At 42.6% G+C, this 20,712-nt stretch overlaps 1 protein-coding gene across 2 annotated transcripts in view; it reads right to left on the bottom strand.

Moving 5' to 3' along the window:
- Nucleotides 1-17,324, bottom strand: part of Slc11a2 (solute carrier family 11 member 2) — a 40,232-nt gene extending 22,908 nt beyond the window's left edge. The window contains exons 1-2 of one of the 2 annotated variants that reach the window (XM_042668721.1): nt 17,262-17,324; nt 2,483-2,554 (exon numbers count right to left, since the gene is read on the bottom strand). In XM_042668721.1, the coding sequence (XP_042524655.1) occupies nt 2,483-2,554; nt 17,262-17,310 (121 nt within the window). In that variant the 5' untranslated portion in view covers nt 17,311-17,324. Of the gene's footprint in view, nt 1-2,482; nt 2,555-15,751; nt 15,837-17,261 lie in introns of those variants that run through there. The other variant, XM_042668722.1, reaches the window with a different exon arrangement.
- Nucleotides 17,325-20,712: the final 3,388 nt, after the last annotated feature.

Genomic DNA, 20,712 nt, shown 5'->3' with positions numbered 1-20,712 from the left:
GGTCTCATGCATGCAAGGCAAGCACTCTACCACTGAGCCACCTTCCCAGCCCTGCTTTGGTTATTTTTTAGGTAGCAATTTTGCTAACGCCAGCTTTATTTTATTTTTTATTTTTTTTTGTTGGTCCTGGGGCTTGAATGCTGGCCTGAGTGCTGTCCCTCAGCTCTTCAGCTCAAGGCTAGTGCTCTACCACTTGAACCATAGAGCCACTAGTTTCACGGACTTTCCTGCCTGGGCTGGCTTTGAACATCAATCCTCAGATCTCAGCCTCCTGAGTAGCTAGGATTACAGGTGTGAGCCACCGGTGCCTGGCCTAACACAAGCTTTAGACTGTGATCCTCCTACCTATGCCTCCCATGTAGCTGGGATTACAGGCATGAGCTATCTCACTTGCTAAAAGAATTATTTTTTAACTAGATAACATATGGACATGGTAAAATTAAAGTACAAGCCCAGTGTGGTAATCGTGCCAGCAATTCCAGCCCTAGGAAGGCTGAGGCAGGAGGTCCTCAATTCAAGGCCAGCTTGGGCTACACAGTAAGACCTGTCTCAAAGATCTGCCAAATATAGCTCTCCCTCTCTTCTTCCTCCTCTTCCTCCTCCTGTCTCCCTCTCCCTGCACTCCCCTCCCCCCCATTCTTCTACTTATCTCCAATCACAATTAGATCAGTTTTAACACTAATCTCACAATGGGGTTTCTACTTCACATGTCTAGTCACATTCTGTCATTTTTATAATTATTTCGTTTTTCTCTCAAAACACTGACATTTAGGGATTAAAATATATCACGTCAAGCAATCCCATTAGTAACTTAAAATCGAACATTTTTAAAGGAGTAAGACACAGTGGCTAATGCCTGTAATCCCATCCACTCAGGAGACGTGGTGGAGGACTATGGCCTAAGGTCAGCCCAGGCAAAGAAGTTAACAAGACAACATCTCAATGAAAAGCTGAGGTATAGTGGAGTATATCCGTTACCCCAGCTATGCAGGAGGCATAAACAGAAAGATCATGTTCAAAGGCAACCTGGACATAAACTAAGACCTTATTTGAAAAATAACTAAAGCATAAAGGGATGAGGGTATGGCTCAAATGACAGACTGCTTATCTAACAAGTACATAGCCTGAGTTCTAATCCTAATGCTGCCCAGAAAAAAAGAAAGGAAAGGAAATATATGTTTACTAGACTGTACTCTCTACATTCGTATTTGGTAGGACTTTATACCTCCACCAGGATTCTCAAAAAGGGTAGAAATTACCTGAGTGCTGTGTTGTGGGTCTTTGTTGTGAGCTAGGCAGGAAGATTTCAAGTTCAATCTGGACAATTTAGCCAATCCATGTCAAAAAAGGAAGGATTACAAAAGGAAGAAAGAAAAGGAAAGTGGGAGGGAGGAGGAGGAAAGAAAAAATGGGATGGGGGTAGAAGTTGCAAAATCCTTGTAATTTAGGCAAAAACCTGTACTGCAGGAAACCCATAGGCAGAAACATTTGTGTCCTGACTAAGCCCTACAGGAAAGGCTTCTGGCATAGGTGACAGAGATAGCAGGACTCATTTAGCCTGTTTTCAGTGTTTCCCAAAGACCTGCATTTTACAATCAACCTCTTTTTTTTTTCTCTCTCTCTCTTTTTTTTATGGGGCCACTATTAGGGCTTGAATTCAGGGCATTGTACTCTCACTAGGCTTGCTTTGCTCACAGCTAGTGTTCTACTACTTGAGCCATCCTCCAGCCCAGCATTTTGCTGGTTAATGGGAGATGAAGTCTTGAGGACTTTTCTGCCTGGGTTTACTTTAAACTGTGATCCTCCAACTCTTGGCTTCCTGAATAATTAGGATTTCACATATGAACCACCTCAGCCTGGTTACAGTTAAATCTTAAATGCAGAAAATAGAAGGTCTGAAAGAAAAGATCCAACCCACCAGAAATATGCCAAGTCCACTTTGATACAGGCATCAAATAGCTAATAAATCCTTACACTTGCCAACCAGAGAAGGAAGAGTTTTGTTTCTATGGCAAGCTTGACTACATTGATGAGGATACTTATAGAAAAGGAATGAAAATTCCAGAAAGGAAGCTCAGATTTAGGAAAGATTAGGCACTCAAAAGTTCCAGTAAAATACAGACTAAAAGAGGCTTGCCTTGTATTGTATGTCTTGCTGCCTGCACATCTGAGACATTAAAAGTGAAATGAGTGGTCAGAGCACTCAGGAGGACATTATGCTAAGTCTGGAAATAGTACTGTCTGTGCAAGCATTATTGCTATACAAAACAAACCTAATAGTGGCTCATCTCTAAATTGAAAATAAGCTATGAGGCAGATCTCTGTGGTTATAAATTTATATTCATATGTCCCTTATTATATCAGGAATGACCTCTGCATGGTATTGTTGAAACAGACAAAAGGAAACTATGGTAATTTTCTGCTACTATCATAAGCCTAATTCCAAACAAAAAGTATACAATAACATAAAGCTGTAAGTTACCATCTGGCATCTTCTGTTCAGGACCCAACACCATGGTAGATACCTGAGTTCCTGTGTTCTTAGAATAGGATTCTGAAAAGAGAAAAAAAGAGAAAGAAGAATTAGCAAATACAACCACAAGTACAGAGCCAGAATTCTGTTTCTCAGTACAAGAGAACCCAGTCTGTGAATAGTATTTTTATACTAAATTAGACAGTGCTGAAAATAATTATAGCTTTCAGAATATGACTAAGAGCTGCTTAACAAAAATTAGAAAAGTTTTAGTCATGGTGCTGTATGTCTCTTATTTCCAGTGCTCAAAAGGCAGAAGAAAGGTTACAAGTTTGAAGCCAGTCTTGGCTAAACAGTGAATTTAAGATCAGCCTGAGCTATACAGTTAGACATCATCTTGATGACAACCAAAAAAAAAAAAAAAAAGCAGGTCTAGTGGAGAACAGCTGTAGTCCCAGTTACTTGAGAGGCAAAGGCAAAAGGATCAAGCTTAGGAAACTAGCAAGGCAGTTAGCAAAACTTTCAAAAACAAAAATACAAATAAAGCAGAAACATGGTTTTTATAGGGGGAAGGATAATGAGGAAGGGGACACAAATGGAAGGGTGAGCAAATGCAGTTATTATATTCAACATAGATTTTGTAAAAGTTGAACTATGTAACTTGAGGGTAGAGAGGGGAGAGGGGAGGAAGTGGGGAAGAACGATGAAGGAGTGACATTGATTAAAATGCATTATACTCATAACCTGACTTACCCTTTTTGTACAAATACTTAATACTTTTTAAATATGATTTTAATAATCTTTTAAGTAGTTGTACAAAGGAGAGCCATTTAACAAAAGTTTATGAATACAATGCATCACCCCCTTCAACATTGTCACCCTACTTTGCCAAGTTCTTTATAAATATGAACACATTCACTTCTGATTAAAGCCCTATGAAGTATGTGTTAGTATCATTCATTTTTAGATGAGAAAATAGGCATACAGAGGTTAAATAATTTACCTAATATTATACAGTTTGTCAGATGACAGGGGCAGGTGTTGTAAGGTAAATTCAATAGTGAGATACAAAGAAGCCACATTCTGAGAGGTCGAATCAAGAGTCTTTATTAAGGCCGGCAACTGCATGGTGGACTCCTGGCTCAAAGACCAGCACCCAGCAAATACACTTAACACTATTAGGAAACTGAGCCATGAAGGCCAGAGAGGAAAGGACAAAAACAATACTAACAAACCAATTCACCTCCAATGGAGAGCTGAAGTGCCTGGAGAAGAGACAGGAGACAGGACACGAACATAGAGACATGTGTCACGGCTAATCAATACTTTTTTTAGAAAAATAGCTTGACTGGAAAAAAAAAAAACCCATAAACAAAAAGAGGTGTGGCTCAAGTGATAGAGATGCTTTTAATTATGTCTCTGCTGATCAGACATAAATTTTCAAGCCAAACTGAAGTAAAAGGTATTTTACTGATATAGGGAAATCCTGGTTGGTTTTGTGCGTGTGTGTGTGTGTGTGTGTGTGTGTGTGTGTGTGTGCTGCTGAGAATGAACACTCACATGGTAGAAACTCTACTACTGAATCATATCTAGCCTCTAGGCAAGCCTTTTTTATTTAATAAGCACTTACAGAGAGGCTGCCAAACAATTATCCACTGTCTTTGCCTCTAAATTACCCCAAATTCCTAAAACCACACTCCCTCACCTTTTGACATTTTAAAGGTCAAAGATGTAAAACCCTCTGCTCCACTTAACAAATGAATATCATGGTTCAATCTTGGAAGAGTACTATGAGCACCAGTGAGCTAATAGCAAAGGCCACTATTTTATAACATCCAATTTCCTTGAAGAGATTTTTTTGTTGTTGTTGTTGGTCATGGGGCCTGAACTCTGGGCCTAGGTGCTGTCCCTCAGCTCTTCAGCTCAAGGCTAGCGCTCTACCACTTGAGCCACAGCACCACTTCGGGCTTTTTTCTTTTTTCTTATGTAGTGCTGAGGAATCAAACCCAAGGCAAGCGCTCTACCAGAGCCACCTTCCCAGCCCTGATCCTTGAAGAGATTTTTAACTATAAAAGCCCATTTTCATTTTCCAACCCCTAACACCTAGAAGCAGTAGCTAACCATCTCTAGATCTCAAGGCAAGCTCAGGTACCAGCAGGACTACAGGATACCACTAATTCTCTATGCCTTTCCTGGTGTGTTACATATTCTGTTGGGGTAAGTTAAACTGAGAATGGGGGCATATAAGCAAGCCTATTTGGCCACATATTCACAGCACATTCTCAACAGCTCCACAAAAAAAAGGGGCTGAGTTTAAATATTTTTCTTTATATATATATATTCTTGTAAAGATACTGTACAGAGGGTTACAGTTACATGAGTAAGATAATGAGTACATTTCCTATCGCGCATTGTTGCCCCCTCCTTTGTTTTTCTCTTACTGTCTCTTCCCTCCCCGAGTTTAAAATTTTAAAAGGACTTATTTGGAATTTTCTTCTCAGCTGATTCCAAATGTACAAGGGAAGGACAAAGTAGTATTTATTATCAACTGATTACCTCTCCTAAGTCCTATCTTAAAGGTTAATAGAGCCTCCTATTAGCTATTTCTTCATTTTTGCTGCATGCAGGATTGTTTCCTTATTATTCAGATCCATCATTGTTACTATTATGTGCCTAGAAGTGTTTCTCCTGGGATCTTGCTTGTTGGGTGTTCGATAAGCTTTTGTGATGTAGTTAAGATGGTCGTTTTTGAGGTGGGGAAAATTTTCATTGACTATCTTGTTAAATAGGTGTTGCATTCCCTTGCTCTGGAATTCCTCACCTTCGTCCACTCCGATTATGCGAAGGTTAAATTTTTTAGCATTATCTGCTTGCTCTTGAATTTCCCTTTGGTTTAATTTGAGTGATTTTTCCATATCTGTCACTTTTTGGTCCAGTTGGTGTATTCTGTCTTCTGTATCTGACACTCTACCTTCCATTTCATTCACTCTGTTGACCGTGGCTTCTATTGTGGTTTGCATGGTGGAAATGGATCCCTTTATGGATTCAATGTTGGTTCTCAGAGTACTGATCTCACCTCTCAATGAGGTGAGATCAGTATGCATTACCTCTAATTTGGCGTTTATCTCACTTCTTACTGAGGTTTGTGCAGCTTCTATTTTTGCATCCAACTTTTGTTTGATATCCTGTATATCTTTTGATAGTTCATCCTTGTGCTCTTTCAATTTCTGATCCATTTCTCGCTTTATTTCTTGAGTCATTGCCTCCAGCAACCCTTGGATGTAGTTTTTGTCTTCCATTCCTGCTTTGCTCCCACTGGGGCTCTCCCCTGCGTGGCTGCTGGCTTTTGAGGTGAGCTTGCTGTCCTGGGTAGTGGTAAACCTTGTGATTTTTCTCTGTGATTTTCGCATGGGGGTTCAGGAGACTGCTCCCTATTAGCTATTTCTGACTGCTGAAGTAGTCTTTTCCCTAACTGAACAGTGCTCTAGTTTCTCTTTTGGATAATCTTTGTATCAACAAACATACTCTATACCTATCTTATATACTTCTAGTATCTAGACATGAAAGGAGGTCAGGCCAATCATCAGTTACCTTGAATATAAAATATATCATTACTTACTATTTTAAAAAACATCATCATAGCCAGGTGCCAGTAGCTCATGCCTGTAATCCTAGCTACTCAGGAGGCTGAGATCTGAGGATCACGGTTCAAAGCCTTCCTGGGAAGGAAAGTCCGTGAGACTCTTATCTCCAATAAACCACCAGAAAACTGGAAGTAGTGCTGTGGCTTAAGTGGTAGAGCGCTTGCTTTGAGCTGAAGAGCTGAGGGACAGCGCCCAAGCCTAGAGTTTAAGCCCCACGACCGACAAAAAAAGAACAACCCATCATCGTTCCCCCCAATAATCAATAACAAGCAAGTTCTGTTTCTCTTGGTTTATCAGGTTTTAAATCACCAAGTGGCTAAATACTAGCCAACAGATCCAAATAACACTGACTAAATACAACTCCCTTCAGCCTGTTCACTCAAATTCCAATCACAGCACCAACTCTTGGAAGTACCAGAGCCTTTTTACTTTCGTAAAGATGTATGTCTAGTAAGTGATGATATCAGGTTATCTTAACCCTCAAGAATATAGAAACCACAAATCAGATATGGGACTACGGCTCTCACAGGAAAACAGAGTATAGTAACACAAAACTGCATAAACCATACTGCTTCTGTAAGGATGGCTGGTACCTTAAGAATAAACAGGAGCTAGGCATATTGGCCCATACCTGTACCGCTAGCACCTGGGAGGCTGAGGCAGGAAGATCATGAGTTTGAAGTCAGCCTACGTCTACTGCCATACCATTCCGAACATGTCTGATCTCATCTGAAACCAGCTTGAGCTATATAGCAAGACCCTATCTCAAAAATACCAAGGGCTTGGATATAGGTCAGCAGTAGAGTTCTTGACTAGCACGTGCAAGTCATTGGGTTTGAGACCCAACACTGGGGAGAGGAAGTATAAAGAAGGTACAGAAGTATGCATAATCTAATATTTTAGGAAGATTCCTATCCAAAACATACTTTTCAAAGGTATATTTAAAAAGCAAACAATTGAAGTAATATTGTGTTTTCTGCTAAGACTGTAGTCTGCAAGTAATTATGGGTATAAATATTTTATGAAAAAAACACTGAATAATTATTAGTGGCATTCTAAGTGGACATTCCCATCAAAAGTACACACAGAGTCAATAAAATACAAGAAGTCTGGTCTTCAGATATGTAAAGATTATTATTCCAAGAAAGAAAATTAGTTCTAGATTCTGATTTTCTAATTATAGCTTTTAGTCAGCAATCTATGAGATCCAAAGTTTGTGATGTCTACAGAACAAAATTATGGCAGGTAAGAGAAAAGCTTGGATGTATACTTAAGTTGGGTAATATTTTAAGTCCTCATGAAAAGAAGTATAACCAATATGGAAGTGGGAAGCTAGGCAGCTTTGCTCTCCAGGACTCCACGGTTGCTCCAGTCAGTTCACAACATTAAGGAAAGATCCAGAGTTAGAACATAAGCAACCAGAATTAACCCAGCAACACACTCACAAATATGAGTAATAGAGCTCTGTGACTCTAGTGCACCTATAACCATAAAGTGTAATTTACCTAAAATGTAATACTTTTCCTCCTATCAAAAATTAATCAAGGGCTGGGAATGTGGCTTAGTGGTGGAGTGCTTGCCCTGCATGCATGAAGCCCTGGGTTTGATTCCTCAGTACCGTATAAACAGAAAAAGCTAGAAGTGATGCTGTGGCTCAAGTGGTAGAGTGCTAGCCTTGAGCAAAAGAAGCTCAGGGACAGTGCCCAGATCCTGAGTTCAAGTCCCAAGACTGGTAAAAAAAAAAAAAAAATCAAGGAGCAGGGTACTGGTGGTTCATGCCTGTAATCCTAGCTACTCAGGAGGCTAAGATCTGAGGATGGTGGTTCAAAGCTGGCCCAGGCAGGAAAGTCCACAAGACTCTTATCTACAATGAGCCACCAGAAAACTGAAGGTGGAGTTATGGCATAAAGTGGCAGAGTGTGAGCCTTGAGCAGAAAAGCTCAGGAACAGTGCTCCAGGCATTGAGTTCTAAGCCCCACAAATGACCCCTGTCCCCAAGGAAAAATATTAATCAAGGGCTGGGATGTAGCACAGTGGCAGAGTGATTGCCTAGCAAGTGCAAAGTCCTAGGTTTGAGCCTCAGAACAAAATAAAGAATAAATGCAGTTTTTAAAAAAATCAAGAAGGTCTGGGAAGGTGGCTCAGTGGTAGAGTGTTTGCCTTGCATGTATGAGGCCCTGGGTTCGATTCCTCAGCACCACATAAGCAGAAAAAGCCGGAAGTGGTGCTGTGGCTCAAGGGGTAGAGCACTAGCCTTGAGCTGAAGAGCTCAGGGACAGTGCCCAGGCCCAGAGTTCAGGTCCCAAGAACGACAAGAAAAAAAAAAAATCAACAAGCCAGGTGTCGATGGCTCACAGCTGTAATCCTAGCTACTCAGGAGGCTGAGATCTGAGGATCGAGGTTCAAAGACAGATGGGCAGAAAAGTCTGTGAGACTTTGATCTCTAATAAACCACCAGAAAACTGGAAGTGGCACTGTGGCTCAAGCGGTAGAGAGCTTGAGCTGAAGAGCACAGGGACAGCGCCTAAGCCCAGAGTTCAAGCCCTACAAGTGACAAAAAAAAAAAATCAACAACGGTAAAAAGCATGGCACTCACTTTTTTTTTTTGTGCCAGCTTGGGGCTTGAACTGAGGGCCTTGGCATGTCCCTGAGCTCTTTTGTTCAAAGTTAGTGCTCTACCACTTGAGCCACAATTCCACTCCAGCTTTTTTAAAAAAATAATTTATTGGAAACAAGAGTCCCATGAACTACCCTGCCTGGACTGGCTTTCAACTGCAATCCTCAGATCTCAAGCCTCCTGAGTAGCTAGGATCACAGGTATGAGCCACCAGTGCCCAGATACCCTCATGACTCAATGTAATGACTATTTTATACTATTCCTTATCAAAAGTTGTAAGACTATATTACAAGAGAAAATGTTAATCAAATTATTATTTTCTGGAGCTTGGCATGGTGGTACACAAGTGTAATCCCAGCACTTAGGAGGCTGAGGCAGGAGGATCACAAGTCTCAGGCCAGTCCTGAGCTATGGAGTGAGTCTTTATTTATGGGGGGAAAAAAAGGTTTTATTTTCTGTCTAATACTTGAAAAACTGTGTGATGTAGAACTAAATACAAGGTCAACTGAAGGGAAGATCTCTTAGCAATGTATATTGTTTACTGTTGGCACTTAAAAACAAGTTTTACATGTTTATTTATTTATTAAGTTAGTTTTATATAGTGCCAAGGATGGAATCCAGGTACTCCAATGAACTATATTTCCAACCTGTTGATACCTTAAAATTTTTAAGCTCAGGCTGGGAAGGTGGCTCAGTGGTAGAGCGCTTGCCTTGCATGCCTGAGGCCATGGGTTCGATTCCTCAGCACCACATAAAGAAAAAAGCCAGAAGTGGCACTGTGGCTCAAGTGGTAGAGCATTGACCTTGAGCTGAAGAGCTGAGGGTCAGCACCCAGGCCCAGAGTTCAGGCCCCACGACTGGACCCAAAAAAAAAATTTTTTTTAAGCTCATACAGATTCTCTTGGAATATTAGAAAGGGACACTGACAATGTTCATTTGAACTCTGATAAGACTTCTACAAATCACAATCAGAGATCTGCAGCGGTCTAGCTGGCACAAATACTTGTTTCAGCTTAATTTACTACTAGTTTAAGTGTCCACATGGCTACTCAAAGTGTGAAATTATGATTTGGGAGTTTCACATGAAGGCAAAGAATAAAAGCCCACTTCCAAGGAGCATTTCCCAGCTCCCCAACTTAAGTGATCCTCCTCCAAGTTCCCCCAATGCACCTACTGCTTTAGCACTATCTTACTCTTACCATATGATCTTGAAAATATCTATTTCCTGTTACTATTCTTGCAACTTTCCTATAAGTTTGAAATTCGGGGAAAATTAACTTACTTTAAAAACATATACTAGCTTTAAGTTCTATCACCTAACAATTCCATGTTAGTAACATTTACAAGAACTCAGAAGAACCACTTGGAAAGCCTGTTTTTAAAACTGCCCAGCAAGTTTGAAATATTGAACATTAAGGCACAAAGAACTTACGCAGAGCACCGGTAGTTCACATTTGCAATCCTAGCTAAAGAGGCTGAGATCTGAGGATCGTAGCTCAAAGCCAGTTAGGACAGGAAAGTCTGTGAGGCTCTAATCTCCAAAAAATCACCAGAAAACTGGAAGTGGCACTGTGGCTCAAGTGGTAGAGTGCTAGCCTTGAGCTGAAGAGCTGAGGGACAGTGCCCAGGCCTGGAGTTCAAGCCTCATGACCAACCACCCCCCACCCCCCCCAAAAAAAAAACTTTTCTTTTTTCTCCTATTGCTAAAAACTAGTTTGAGTTTGAAATAATGTTTACTTATCAACTTTTCCTAGAGAACAAAGGCATTTGCAGCCATTTCACTGACTTTGAAGTTGAAACAGTCCCTCTAAAAGTCTAAGCTTTAGAAAAGAATGTTTTTGAAGGTCCTCTAAAGTTTTACATTTCTCTCACTGCAGTGAAACCAATGACAGTATTACTACACAGAGGCAACCAGAGGAACGTTTACAAGAAAGTAACTGATTATATAAATGTGAACAGTAATGTTTAAACCTGACTGGCAAAGCCACCTCCTCTTCTCGATGCTTTCCTCAGCCATTGCTCAGTGCCAGAGACAAGCTGGTGACAAAGAACAAACTGCCAAGGATCAAGGCCTTAAAAAGCGATACTCAAGTATCACTTAGAGAACAAAGAATTGTGACTTCTTTTTCTATTTCCATTTGTTCTGAAGAGAACATAGAGCTCCAAGTCCTCCCAAATTCTCTTTCCACTGAAGGTCTACTTTCAGGCTAAAGTGCTTTATAGTGCTACTAAAATGTCACTATTAGCCAATAATTATATTGCACAAAAGTGAGCTCCTGCTGTTTGGATGATGGGTAATCAATAAAGCTTTTTATTAAATACCTAAGAGCTTCAAACAAAGCCAGCTGTTTTCCCAAATCCTACAAATATTAATGAGAGGTTATTAGTCTCTCCTTTCTCCACTTCCTGCCTCTGCCCCTTGGAGAAAGTGATTATATCTGTTTCATTACAAAAGAAACAAAGAAGCTGAACATCAATGGTTCACATCTATAATGCTGGCTATTTGGAAGGCTAAAATTGGGAGGATGGAGATTTGAGGCAAAGCCTGGGCAGAAAAATCCTCAAGAATCCACCTCAACAAAAAGAAACTAACTGGATATGGTGGTGCATGTCTATCATACCACCTATAACAGGAAGCCTAAAGCAGGCAGTCCAGGGATGCTTCCAGACAGGAAAAAAGACTATCTAAAAATTAACCAGCATAACAAAGAGCTAGAGGTATGGCTTAGCAGTAGAGCACCTGCCTAGCAAGTGTGACACCAAGAGTTCAAAATCAAGAACTGCCAAAGAAGGAAAAGAGAGAGAGAACAAAAGAAAGAAACCAAGTGGGTAATATAGAATGTCTGCAACTAAAAACCACACCATATACCCTGTTCGTAAAGAACAAACAGTGCTGCTATTATACAATGTGCTTTAAATGAATTGGAGCAATGAGACTGTCATAATGACCTCTGAGATAGTAGCTTAAACTGTTCTTTCAATTAACTTTACATGCTGCAGCAATAAGCTCAACATGGAGACATCTTATTTGTCCTACTGGAAAAATCACAATTTCAACTCAACACCAACTTTGCTATTTTTCACCTGAGTTTGACTTTTCAGTTGCACCTAACAAGAAGACCATCTAAAAATAAAGGAAATGTCAACAAGGGAGAACAAGACAAAACTGAGCACATACTTACAAACTGAATACTTGGCAGGCTGAAGCAGCCTTGGGCACCAAACCCTATCTCAAAAAATGGGGGGAAAAAAGGAGAGTAAAATATGGGGAGGAAGAGTACTGATAATGAAACTAGCTCTGCCTGGGTGTCAAAGATGATAAGAGTAGGGAAATATGCCCAGGCTGTGGAGAGGTACTGATCATTTAGATAAAAGTATCATTCATCAACCAGGCTTCAGAACTGAAGGGCCTGGTTCTCACTAAAGAGAACTGTTCATTTTCTCTGCTCCATGTCCCTGATGTTCAATCAACACTGACTGCTCAGTGTTAGCACCACTGAAGTCTCATTTCTACTGCCTCTACTTTGGTCTTTGTTCCTCCTAATCCTCACGGGGTGTACTTCCTGTGAACTTCCTCCTTCCCAGAACTCTACAGCAATGTTTCCCTTTCCTGGATCAGCCTGGCCCTCTGACACTGTCAGAAGATCATACTGTCCTGAATCACAATTGTCTGTGAACAATTTCAAAGACCTTCTCTACTGGATGAAAGTCCCTTTTCAAAACAGTCTACACCTACTTCTTGCTTGGGGGTAAAAGTTTTGCTCTCATACTTGCTTAGGTACCCTTATTAAGGCCAAGCATGATGGCTCAGAACTGTAACCCTAGCTACTTAGGAGGCAGAGAGCAGGGCAACCTGGGCAAAAAGTTTGTAAGACTTCATTTCTTTCTTTTTTTTTTTTTTTTTTTTGCCAGTCCAGGGGCTTGAACTCAGGGCCTAGGCACTGTCCCTGAGCTTCTTTTGCTCAAGGCTACCACTCTACCACTTGAGCCACAGTGCCACTTCTGCCTTTTTCTATGTTATGTGGTACTAAGGAATTGAACCCAAGGTTTCACGCATACTAGGCAAGCACTCTACCACTAAGCCATATTTCCAGAACCTCCTTTCTTTTTTCTTTATTAAAAGACTCCATTTCAACCAATAAAAAAAAAATCTGGGCATAAAGCACACATCATGCCAGTTACAAGTAAGCATAAACAAGAGAATCATGGTCTAGGCAGCTTGGGCCAACTGCAAGCTGTTGTTTTCCTGTATTGGAAAAGTAAGGAAAGCAAAAAGGGCTGGGGATGGAACTCAAGTGGTAGAGTGCTTACCCAGCAAGCACAAAACCCTGAGTTCAAACTCTAGTGTCACTCAGAATAAACAAATGAATAAACAAGTGAATAACCTTTCTCTGGCAAATATGAAGAATGATAACCATTAGATAACATTCAACCAATTTATTCTGACATATCGCTATCAAATGCAAACTGACCCTAACAATTTTCCTTAATGTTTCTTCTCATAAAGCAAATAAAAATTGTATGTGAAGAGTCAGATAACACATAGTACCAGATTCTGTAGCCTTGTATATGCCTTCTTATAACCTGATAAAATTTTAACAATTAACTTGTGCCTTTTCCATTCATTACCTACAAATTTTAAACAAATTTTCAACCCAAAAAGTATTAAACTGTCTTTGTGCAAAGCTGAACAACTAAACTCAGTACTGGTCACCATGCTGCTGTAATAAGCACCACTCTTTCTTTTTTACAATAAACTCATTGTGATTAGTTCCTAACAGTGCCCCATGCAATTATTAATAAACAAGTTTTTGGAAGGAAAGAATCGACACAAAACATTCTCCCATGGAGTCTCCCAGACAGCACCAAGAAAGATTAATAGAGATTTTTAAGCCCCTACAAAGGGCATATATCTGTCTAGACATTTGCATATACACTATGCCATGAGGCAGGCAATAAAGATGTATAATTAGGAGCACCCATCCAAACTCTCAGTGCTGTCAATCAGAAAAGACACTACCTTGTCTATACCATTCTCTTTCACTTCACTGCCTCAACACAGAATCAAATGAGTCAAACATCAATGAATTTTGTGAGTATATGAACATCACTGAATTGTTACTCAGTAAATAAGACCATTATTATATGTGTATTTCATCTCAAAAATTATGCTGCTAAGCCATGTGCTAGTCGCTCAAGCCTGTAATCCTAGCTACACAGGAGGCTGATATTTAAGGTTTGAAGCCAGCCAGGCAGGAAAGTCTGTGAGACTCTTATCTCCAATAAATTACCAAAAAAGCCAAAACTGGAGCTGTGGTTCAAGTGGCAGAAGGCTAGCCTTAAGCAAAAAGAAGCTCAGGGACAATGCCCAGGCCCTGATTTCAAGCCCTAGGACCAGGGAAGAAAAAGAACAAAAACTGAATCAAAGCTGCTAACTGTCTCTGTAGAGTAACCAAAGGACCAAGGCTGCTTCCTAACAGAAACAGTAGACTGAGGTTCAATTCACATCAAGCTTCCCTATTCCTTAACAAGAAGTGCTGCCAGGCTGCTCAAAAATTCCCCTTCTGAGTCCCACAGTCATACCGGAAAAGGATGAGAAAGCAAGTATGCTGTAATCATGGCCTTTTTGGTATTATGTCTGGTATAAACTCCCTAAATCAAACAACACTGCAAATGAAATATTACCCAGTGGAAAAAACAGCCAATGATGTTCTCAGGTTTCATTTACCAACACAGTTAACACAAAAAGTGACCTAGAATATCAATCATTTCCAAACTTAATTAATAAAATACTCAGAAGAAAGCCTCTCTTCATAGGTAATTACACTGAACCCTCACACCAAAGTTAATTAAGCAGAAAGAACTGGCCTGAGGGTTCACTAGCAGGAGGCCAAGGGATTGTGAGCAAAGGACAGATGAGGTAGACTCTTCAGGGAGAAAGAAGGCAAAGTGTAGACACAACAACAAAAACTCCTATGTGGAGGAAACTGTTCCAAGTACTTTATATGACCCAACTAATTTCTCACCAATAACCCTCTAAATTGAGATCACTGATCCCCATTTTAAGTATGAGGAACAAAAGAACGGAGCCTAAGAAAATCGCATGAAGGTTAACACAGGCAAGAAGTGACGGACCTTCAGATACCACCGAAATCAAGGCAAGCAGCTTCCCGTGGTTCACCAGATCACTGAAACTACGGCCAGCAACATTCCTGTAAGTCCATCTTTCCCTGCTAGCTTGTCATCCATATGTTGTTTGTTTTCCATATAGAGAGGTCGCTCTCTTTAGCTCACTGCTGTACAAAGCAACGGGCAATAGAACATTCCCAATCTACACAGAGGGGCAAACTCAAAGCAAGGGCTCAAGTTCTGACCAAAGGATCAGATTTAGAAACTGGGAACCGAAGAAACTCGGGAGTCGGAGCGACATCACACGCTTGCATCTGGTGTGTGCGGTGTCTCACAGAAACACCCGGCTCTGAATGAAGCCCGAAGACGAGGCTCTGGCGTTGCACACAGGGCCCCGGGCCACCTGCACGCAGGTGAGCGGGCCCGCTCGGCTCGGATGCCCGCTGGACTCGGGCGGGAGGCGCAGAGACCGACCCGGCCAGGGCTGCGCCCATCAGGCGGCGGCGGGAGACCTTGCCCTGGGCCCCAGCGCCAGGGTGTCCCGCGGCCGCGGCGGGTCGCGCACCCTCCGCACGGGGTCCAGCCGGGCGGGGGGTTGGGGCTAGTCCTAGGCCGCGGCGGGGAGAGCGCGAAGCCCTCCGCGACCTCCGGAGGTCGCTCCCTGCCCCCGGCCCTCTGTCCCTTAGTCTTCCTGGGAATAAAGAGGCTCCATCTTCCTCCCGACACCGGGCGAGACGACTCAGCTCTCCCTGCCCTCATCTCTCCTCAAAGCCCCACAAGGCGCCGGCGCCCTTCGCCAGCTCCTCGCCGGTCCTAGCCGGCCAGTCCCTACGCCCATCCACCCGCTGTGGAAAAGCTCAACGGCCTTAGACCCCCGCCGACCCTCACCTCACGGGGTCCGTAGCCACCTGACACGCTGTCAGGACGCCCGCCGCTCCACATCCCCGGGCCAGCGCCGAACTGGCCAACCCCCCACCCACCGCGATTGGCCAGCAAGACGGCAGCCCCGCATTCCTATTGGCTAGACCCCTGCAGCTCTCGGTGTGCGTGGCCAGCAGAGTCGGTACGGAGGCTCCGCCCACCCCGAGCTCCGACCGGAGGCGGGGCCGCCGCGGGAGGTGCGTCTCTCAGAGCCTCTTCCGGCGCTGCGCAGACCTACAAAGCTAGGAGTTTATCACGCTAGCGGCGTAGCGACCAGATTCCCGTGACAGTTCCGCCGCCTGCCTTAGGCTCTGATAACCAAGCCTGTTTCTTCTGGAGGCCTGACTCACCACGAAGAACAGCTACATCCAATAAAGAATCATAGGGCCGGCTGCCGGTAGGTCACGCCTGTAATCCTAGCTACTCAGGAGGCTGAGCTCTGAGGATGGCAGTTCGAAGCCAGCCGAAACAGGAAAGTCCTAGAGACTCTTATCTCCAATTAACCAACAAAAAGCCGGAAAGTGAAGCTGTGGTTAAAACAATAGAACTCTAGCCTCAAGCACAAATGATTAGGAACAGCACCCAGGCCCTGAGTTCAAGCCCCAGGACCAGCAATTAATTAATTAAAACGTATGTACCTGCCATTACCTCTTTCTTTCACTTTTATAGCATTGTATTGTGCTGCCTTGTCAGGACAATACACCCCATGTCTGGGAGGAACAACAGAGCATTTGCTGGTGTAGCAAGTTCCACTGCGCTCGGGTGTCCTACTTGGAAGCCTCCCATTTAATTATTTCCCTCCATCCCACTCAGCTCTGCTGACCTTCTGCCCACACTTAATCCTTGCTTACAGCAAAGCAATCACTACTCCCACCCGAGTCCCAACCTCACACTGACTGTTTCTCTGAAGATGCCTGGAGAGTAAATGGCCTGACAGATTGCTTTGTACGATGTCCATCAGATACACCAAAAATATTCTTACTGTAACAGCATAAGAGATAACCCTGCTTCTTTCTTCACATAGAAACTGCTACAAGAAAATTTCATTAGTAGGAATCCAAGATAATAGGATAGACAGAGAACTGTAAAAAGGGGGGAAAAATCCAAATAAAGTAAAAGCAAATTCTACAGTGGGAAAAAAAAAACCTCATCTTCATTGTATTCACTGTACTTATAAACCTATGTTGAACTGAACTCCTTTGTACAACTACTCCTAAAAGATAATACAAAAAAAAAATCATCTGATCTGCTCTTTCTCTTGGAGAAAACAGAAAATGCACAAATTAGTTCTAAGAATGTCTCTACAGAGACTGTGGAGTCTGAGAAAGGTCTGACAAAGTCCTTCTAGACTGGGATCTTTCCTTTGGGAACCTCAGCTGCATCTAAGATGAAAGGTCTGAGGCTGTTTTTGACGTCCTTCCAGGTCAGCTGAGCTGGCAGCTTCCCTGGCTAGTAGACTTACTTGCTGGCTACTTACTTAGCTCGCAGTTTGGAGCTGCCTCCTTCTTCAGTTGCTTCTTCCCCATGGTGCAGAACTGGTTTGGCTTTTCTCGGGGCCCCACTGTCTCTATATATGCTGACAAGGGCGCCTCCTTTGGTTAGTAAGGACACTGCTTGCTCTCGGGAACAACATTTGTAAATACTGGAGAAAAATGTCAAGAGACAAACCGCGCCCTCCAAAGCATAATCCAATTTCATCTTTGACCTGCCATGAAAAGGGAAGCATTGTGCCACTCCTTGATATTAATAAACAGCAATTGAAGACTTTTATTCTAAGATTTTATTTCTGTACGACTTGGCAGGAGCAGAAACTAGGAGGCCCTGTGGTTGCCGGTGAATGAAAGGGGTGGAGTAAGAGGAAAGGCTTTCCTGGATGCCGTGCCCCTTGGCATGAAGCTCATTCAGGTACTTGTACCAGGGCTGCTTAGGCACTAGGACTCTGCCCCTCTGAGACATGAGTTGAAACCCATTAACCCAAAGCGTGACACCCCACATGAATTTTCCACTTAGTACGTGCAGTATTGATACACTTATGAGGAATCTCAAAGTATAGGTGAAAATGCCATTTGGTCTACCCCTTGGGATCTGAAGGAGCCGCTGGCATTCACCTAGTCAATCAGTGATCCAGACAAACCTAGGACACCTGCCTGACGGAAAAGTTAAAGAAAAAAAAAAAGGCAAGCCAAGATTTCTCAATCTGGGAGGAGGGGAGCCGAAAGAATGGGGAAATTTTACCACAGGGAAACTACCTGAAATAGGAATAAAGCAGTAATCAAATTATCTAGGTATGCTTTCAGCAAGTGGCTCTGGGTTCTACCAGAACACCTTTTGTGTCTGTAGAAGGAAATGTGTATATCCTATCCACAACCCTAGTTGAAAGTCTATTTTTTTCCCTTCTTTGGCCAGTCCTGGGGCTTGAACTCAAGGCCTGAGCACTGTCCCTGAGCTTCTCTGGCTCAAGGCTAGCACTTTACTATTTGAGCCACAGCGCCACTTTTCCAGCTTTTTCTGTTTATGTGGTATTGAGGAATAGAATCCAGGGCTTCATGCAGGTGAGGCAAGCACTCTACCACTAAGTGACATTCCCAGCCCCCTAGATGAAAGTTTTGTTGCCTGGGGTCTTGACTAAATACTAAAAGTCAAATCAGAACACCATCTATCTCCTGTCTTCACTCTTCATCAAACTGATTCCCTAAGGTAATTTTTTTTTTTTTTTTTGGTTGGTCATGGGGCCTGAACTCTGGGCCTGGGCGCTGTCCCTCAGCTCTTCAGCTCAAGGCTAGCACTTTACCACTTGAGCCACAGTGCCACTTCCAGCTTTTTCTGTTATATGGTGCTAAGATATCGAACCCAGGGCCTCATGTTTGCAAGGCAAACACTCTACCACTAAGCCACCTTTCCAGCCCCCTAAGGTAAAGTCTTTTGGGCTGGAAGTGTAGATCAAGTGATAGAGAACCTAGCCAAGAGAAGGCCCTGAGTTTAAACCCTACTTCACCAAAAGAAAGAAAAGGGAAAGGAAGGTGACTCAAGTGGTGAGTGCTAGCCTTGAGCTGAAGAGCTGAGGGACAGCGCCCAGGCCCAGAGTTCAAGCCCCACAACTGACCAAAAAAGAAAAAGGGGGGGAAAGGAAAAAGAAAGAAGACAGCTGTGTGCCAGTGGCTCATGCCTATAATCCTAGCTACTCAGGAGGCTGAGATCTGAGAATCTTGGTTCAAAGCCATCCTAGCCAGCAAAAAGCCAGAAATGGAGGTGTGGCTCAAATAGTAGAGCACCTGCCTTGAACAAAAAGCTAAAAGATACTACCCAAGCCCCAGGACCTGTACAAAAAGAGAGAAAGAAAAGAAAAAAAAAAAAAGAGGAAAAAGGAGTTGTCTCTGCAGCATGGGCTAGGGACAATATGTCCTCTTCAGGTTAAAATATAAGTATCTGTAAAATCACTTATTAACTAATGTTTTAGGGAGAAAGCATTCAAATTTATGAATTCTAGAAGTAGGAGTAGGGATGGGTAATTCAGTAGCAGGGCACTTGTTTCACATGTGTGAGGCTTGGAATTGAATCCTCAACCCCCCCCCCCCCCCACACACACACACACCACATACACAGAAGAAACACAAGGGCACAAGGGTTGGGAGCATGGGTCAAGAGAGAGGCCCTGAGTTCAATCCTCAGTAGCACAAAAACACCAAATTCTAAGGATAAGAGTATGGCTCAGGTGGTAGAGGGCTTGCCTTGCAAGTTTAAGACCCCAAGTTCAAACCCTAGTACAAAAACATTATAAAACAGGAATAGATTTTACAGTGAGGAACTAGCACACCTGTTGTTTCCATTACTCAGATGCTTTTTCCAACCTAGGCATGTGTAGTATGGTATGTGTGTGTGTGTGTGTGTGTGTGTGCGTGTGCACGCGCGCTACTGTGCTAGTACTTGGGCTTGAACTCAGAGCCTTGTACTAGTGCGTGGCTTTTTCTCTCAAGGTTGCCTGTCACTCTACAACTGAAGGCAGCTCCACTCCTACTTTTTGGTGGTTATTGGAGATAAAAGTCTCATAATGTTCATCTGCTTGTATAAAATAATATTTATCGAAATGAACTCCAGGAAATGGAAACAAGACTTTTGTTTTCTTTTTTATCAGTCCTGGGGCTTGAACTCAGAGCCTGGACACTGTACCAATTGAGCTACAGCGCTACTTCCAGCTTTTTCTGTTTATGTGATACTGAGTAATCGAACCCAAGTGCTAGGCAAGCACTTTACCACTAAACCACAATCCCAGCTCCTAGTTGTTTTTTTTTTCTTTGTTGCAGTTTCTGTTTTGTTTGTTCAGGTATCAGTCTTTGGGAGGGGAAGGGGGCACAGAAATGCAGCAGTGGTACTCATTAGACACCATGTTGAAAACAAACTATACAACTTGTAGGTGGGGATGAGAGAAGTAGGGAAGTGGGGAATAGTGTCCAAAAAGAAATGTACTACAGCTGGACACTGGTGGCTCACGCCTGCAATCCTAGCCACTCAGAAGGCTGAGATCTGAGGATCATGCTTTGGAGCCAGCCCAGACAGGAAAGTCCATGGCTCAAGTGGTAGAGCACTAGCCTTGAGCACAGAGTCTCAGGGACAACCCCGAGGCCTACAATGCAAGCTCCAGGACTGGCAAAAGAAAAGAAATGTACTCTTTATCTGATTTATGTAACTGCAACCCCTCTATACATCACCTTTATAATAACAATTAAAAACTTAAAAAAAAAAATCTCACAGACTTTTCGGCCCTTTGCAGGCTAGCTTCAGATATCAACCTAGGATTACATGCATGAGCCATCAATGCCTAGACAACATACACTCCTGTCCAGTTAATCCCCAATAGTAACTGACTGTAACAAAAACCAAATTTTATTATTAGATGCAAACACTGAATTTAACACTTCACAAGTATTCAT

This window comes from Dipodomys spectabilis, unplaced genomic scaffold, assembly GCF_019054845.1.
Source record: "Dipodomys spectabilis isolate Male_0828 unplaced genomic scaffold, ASM1905484v1 ptg000477l, whole genome shotgun sequence".
NCBI lineage: Eukaryota > Metazoa > Chordata > Mammalia > Rodentia > Heteromyidae > Dipodomys > Dipodomys spectabilis.
Note: the sequence above shows the minus strand (reverse complement) of the source record. Positions and strands in the feature narration are given on the sequence as shown.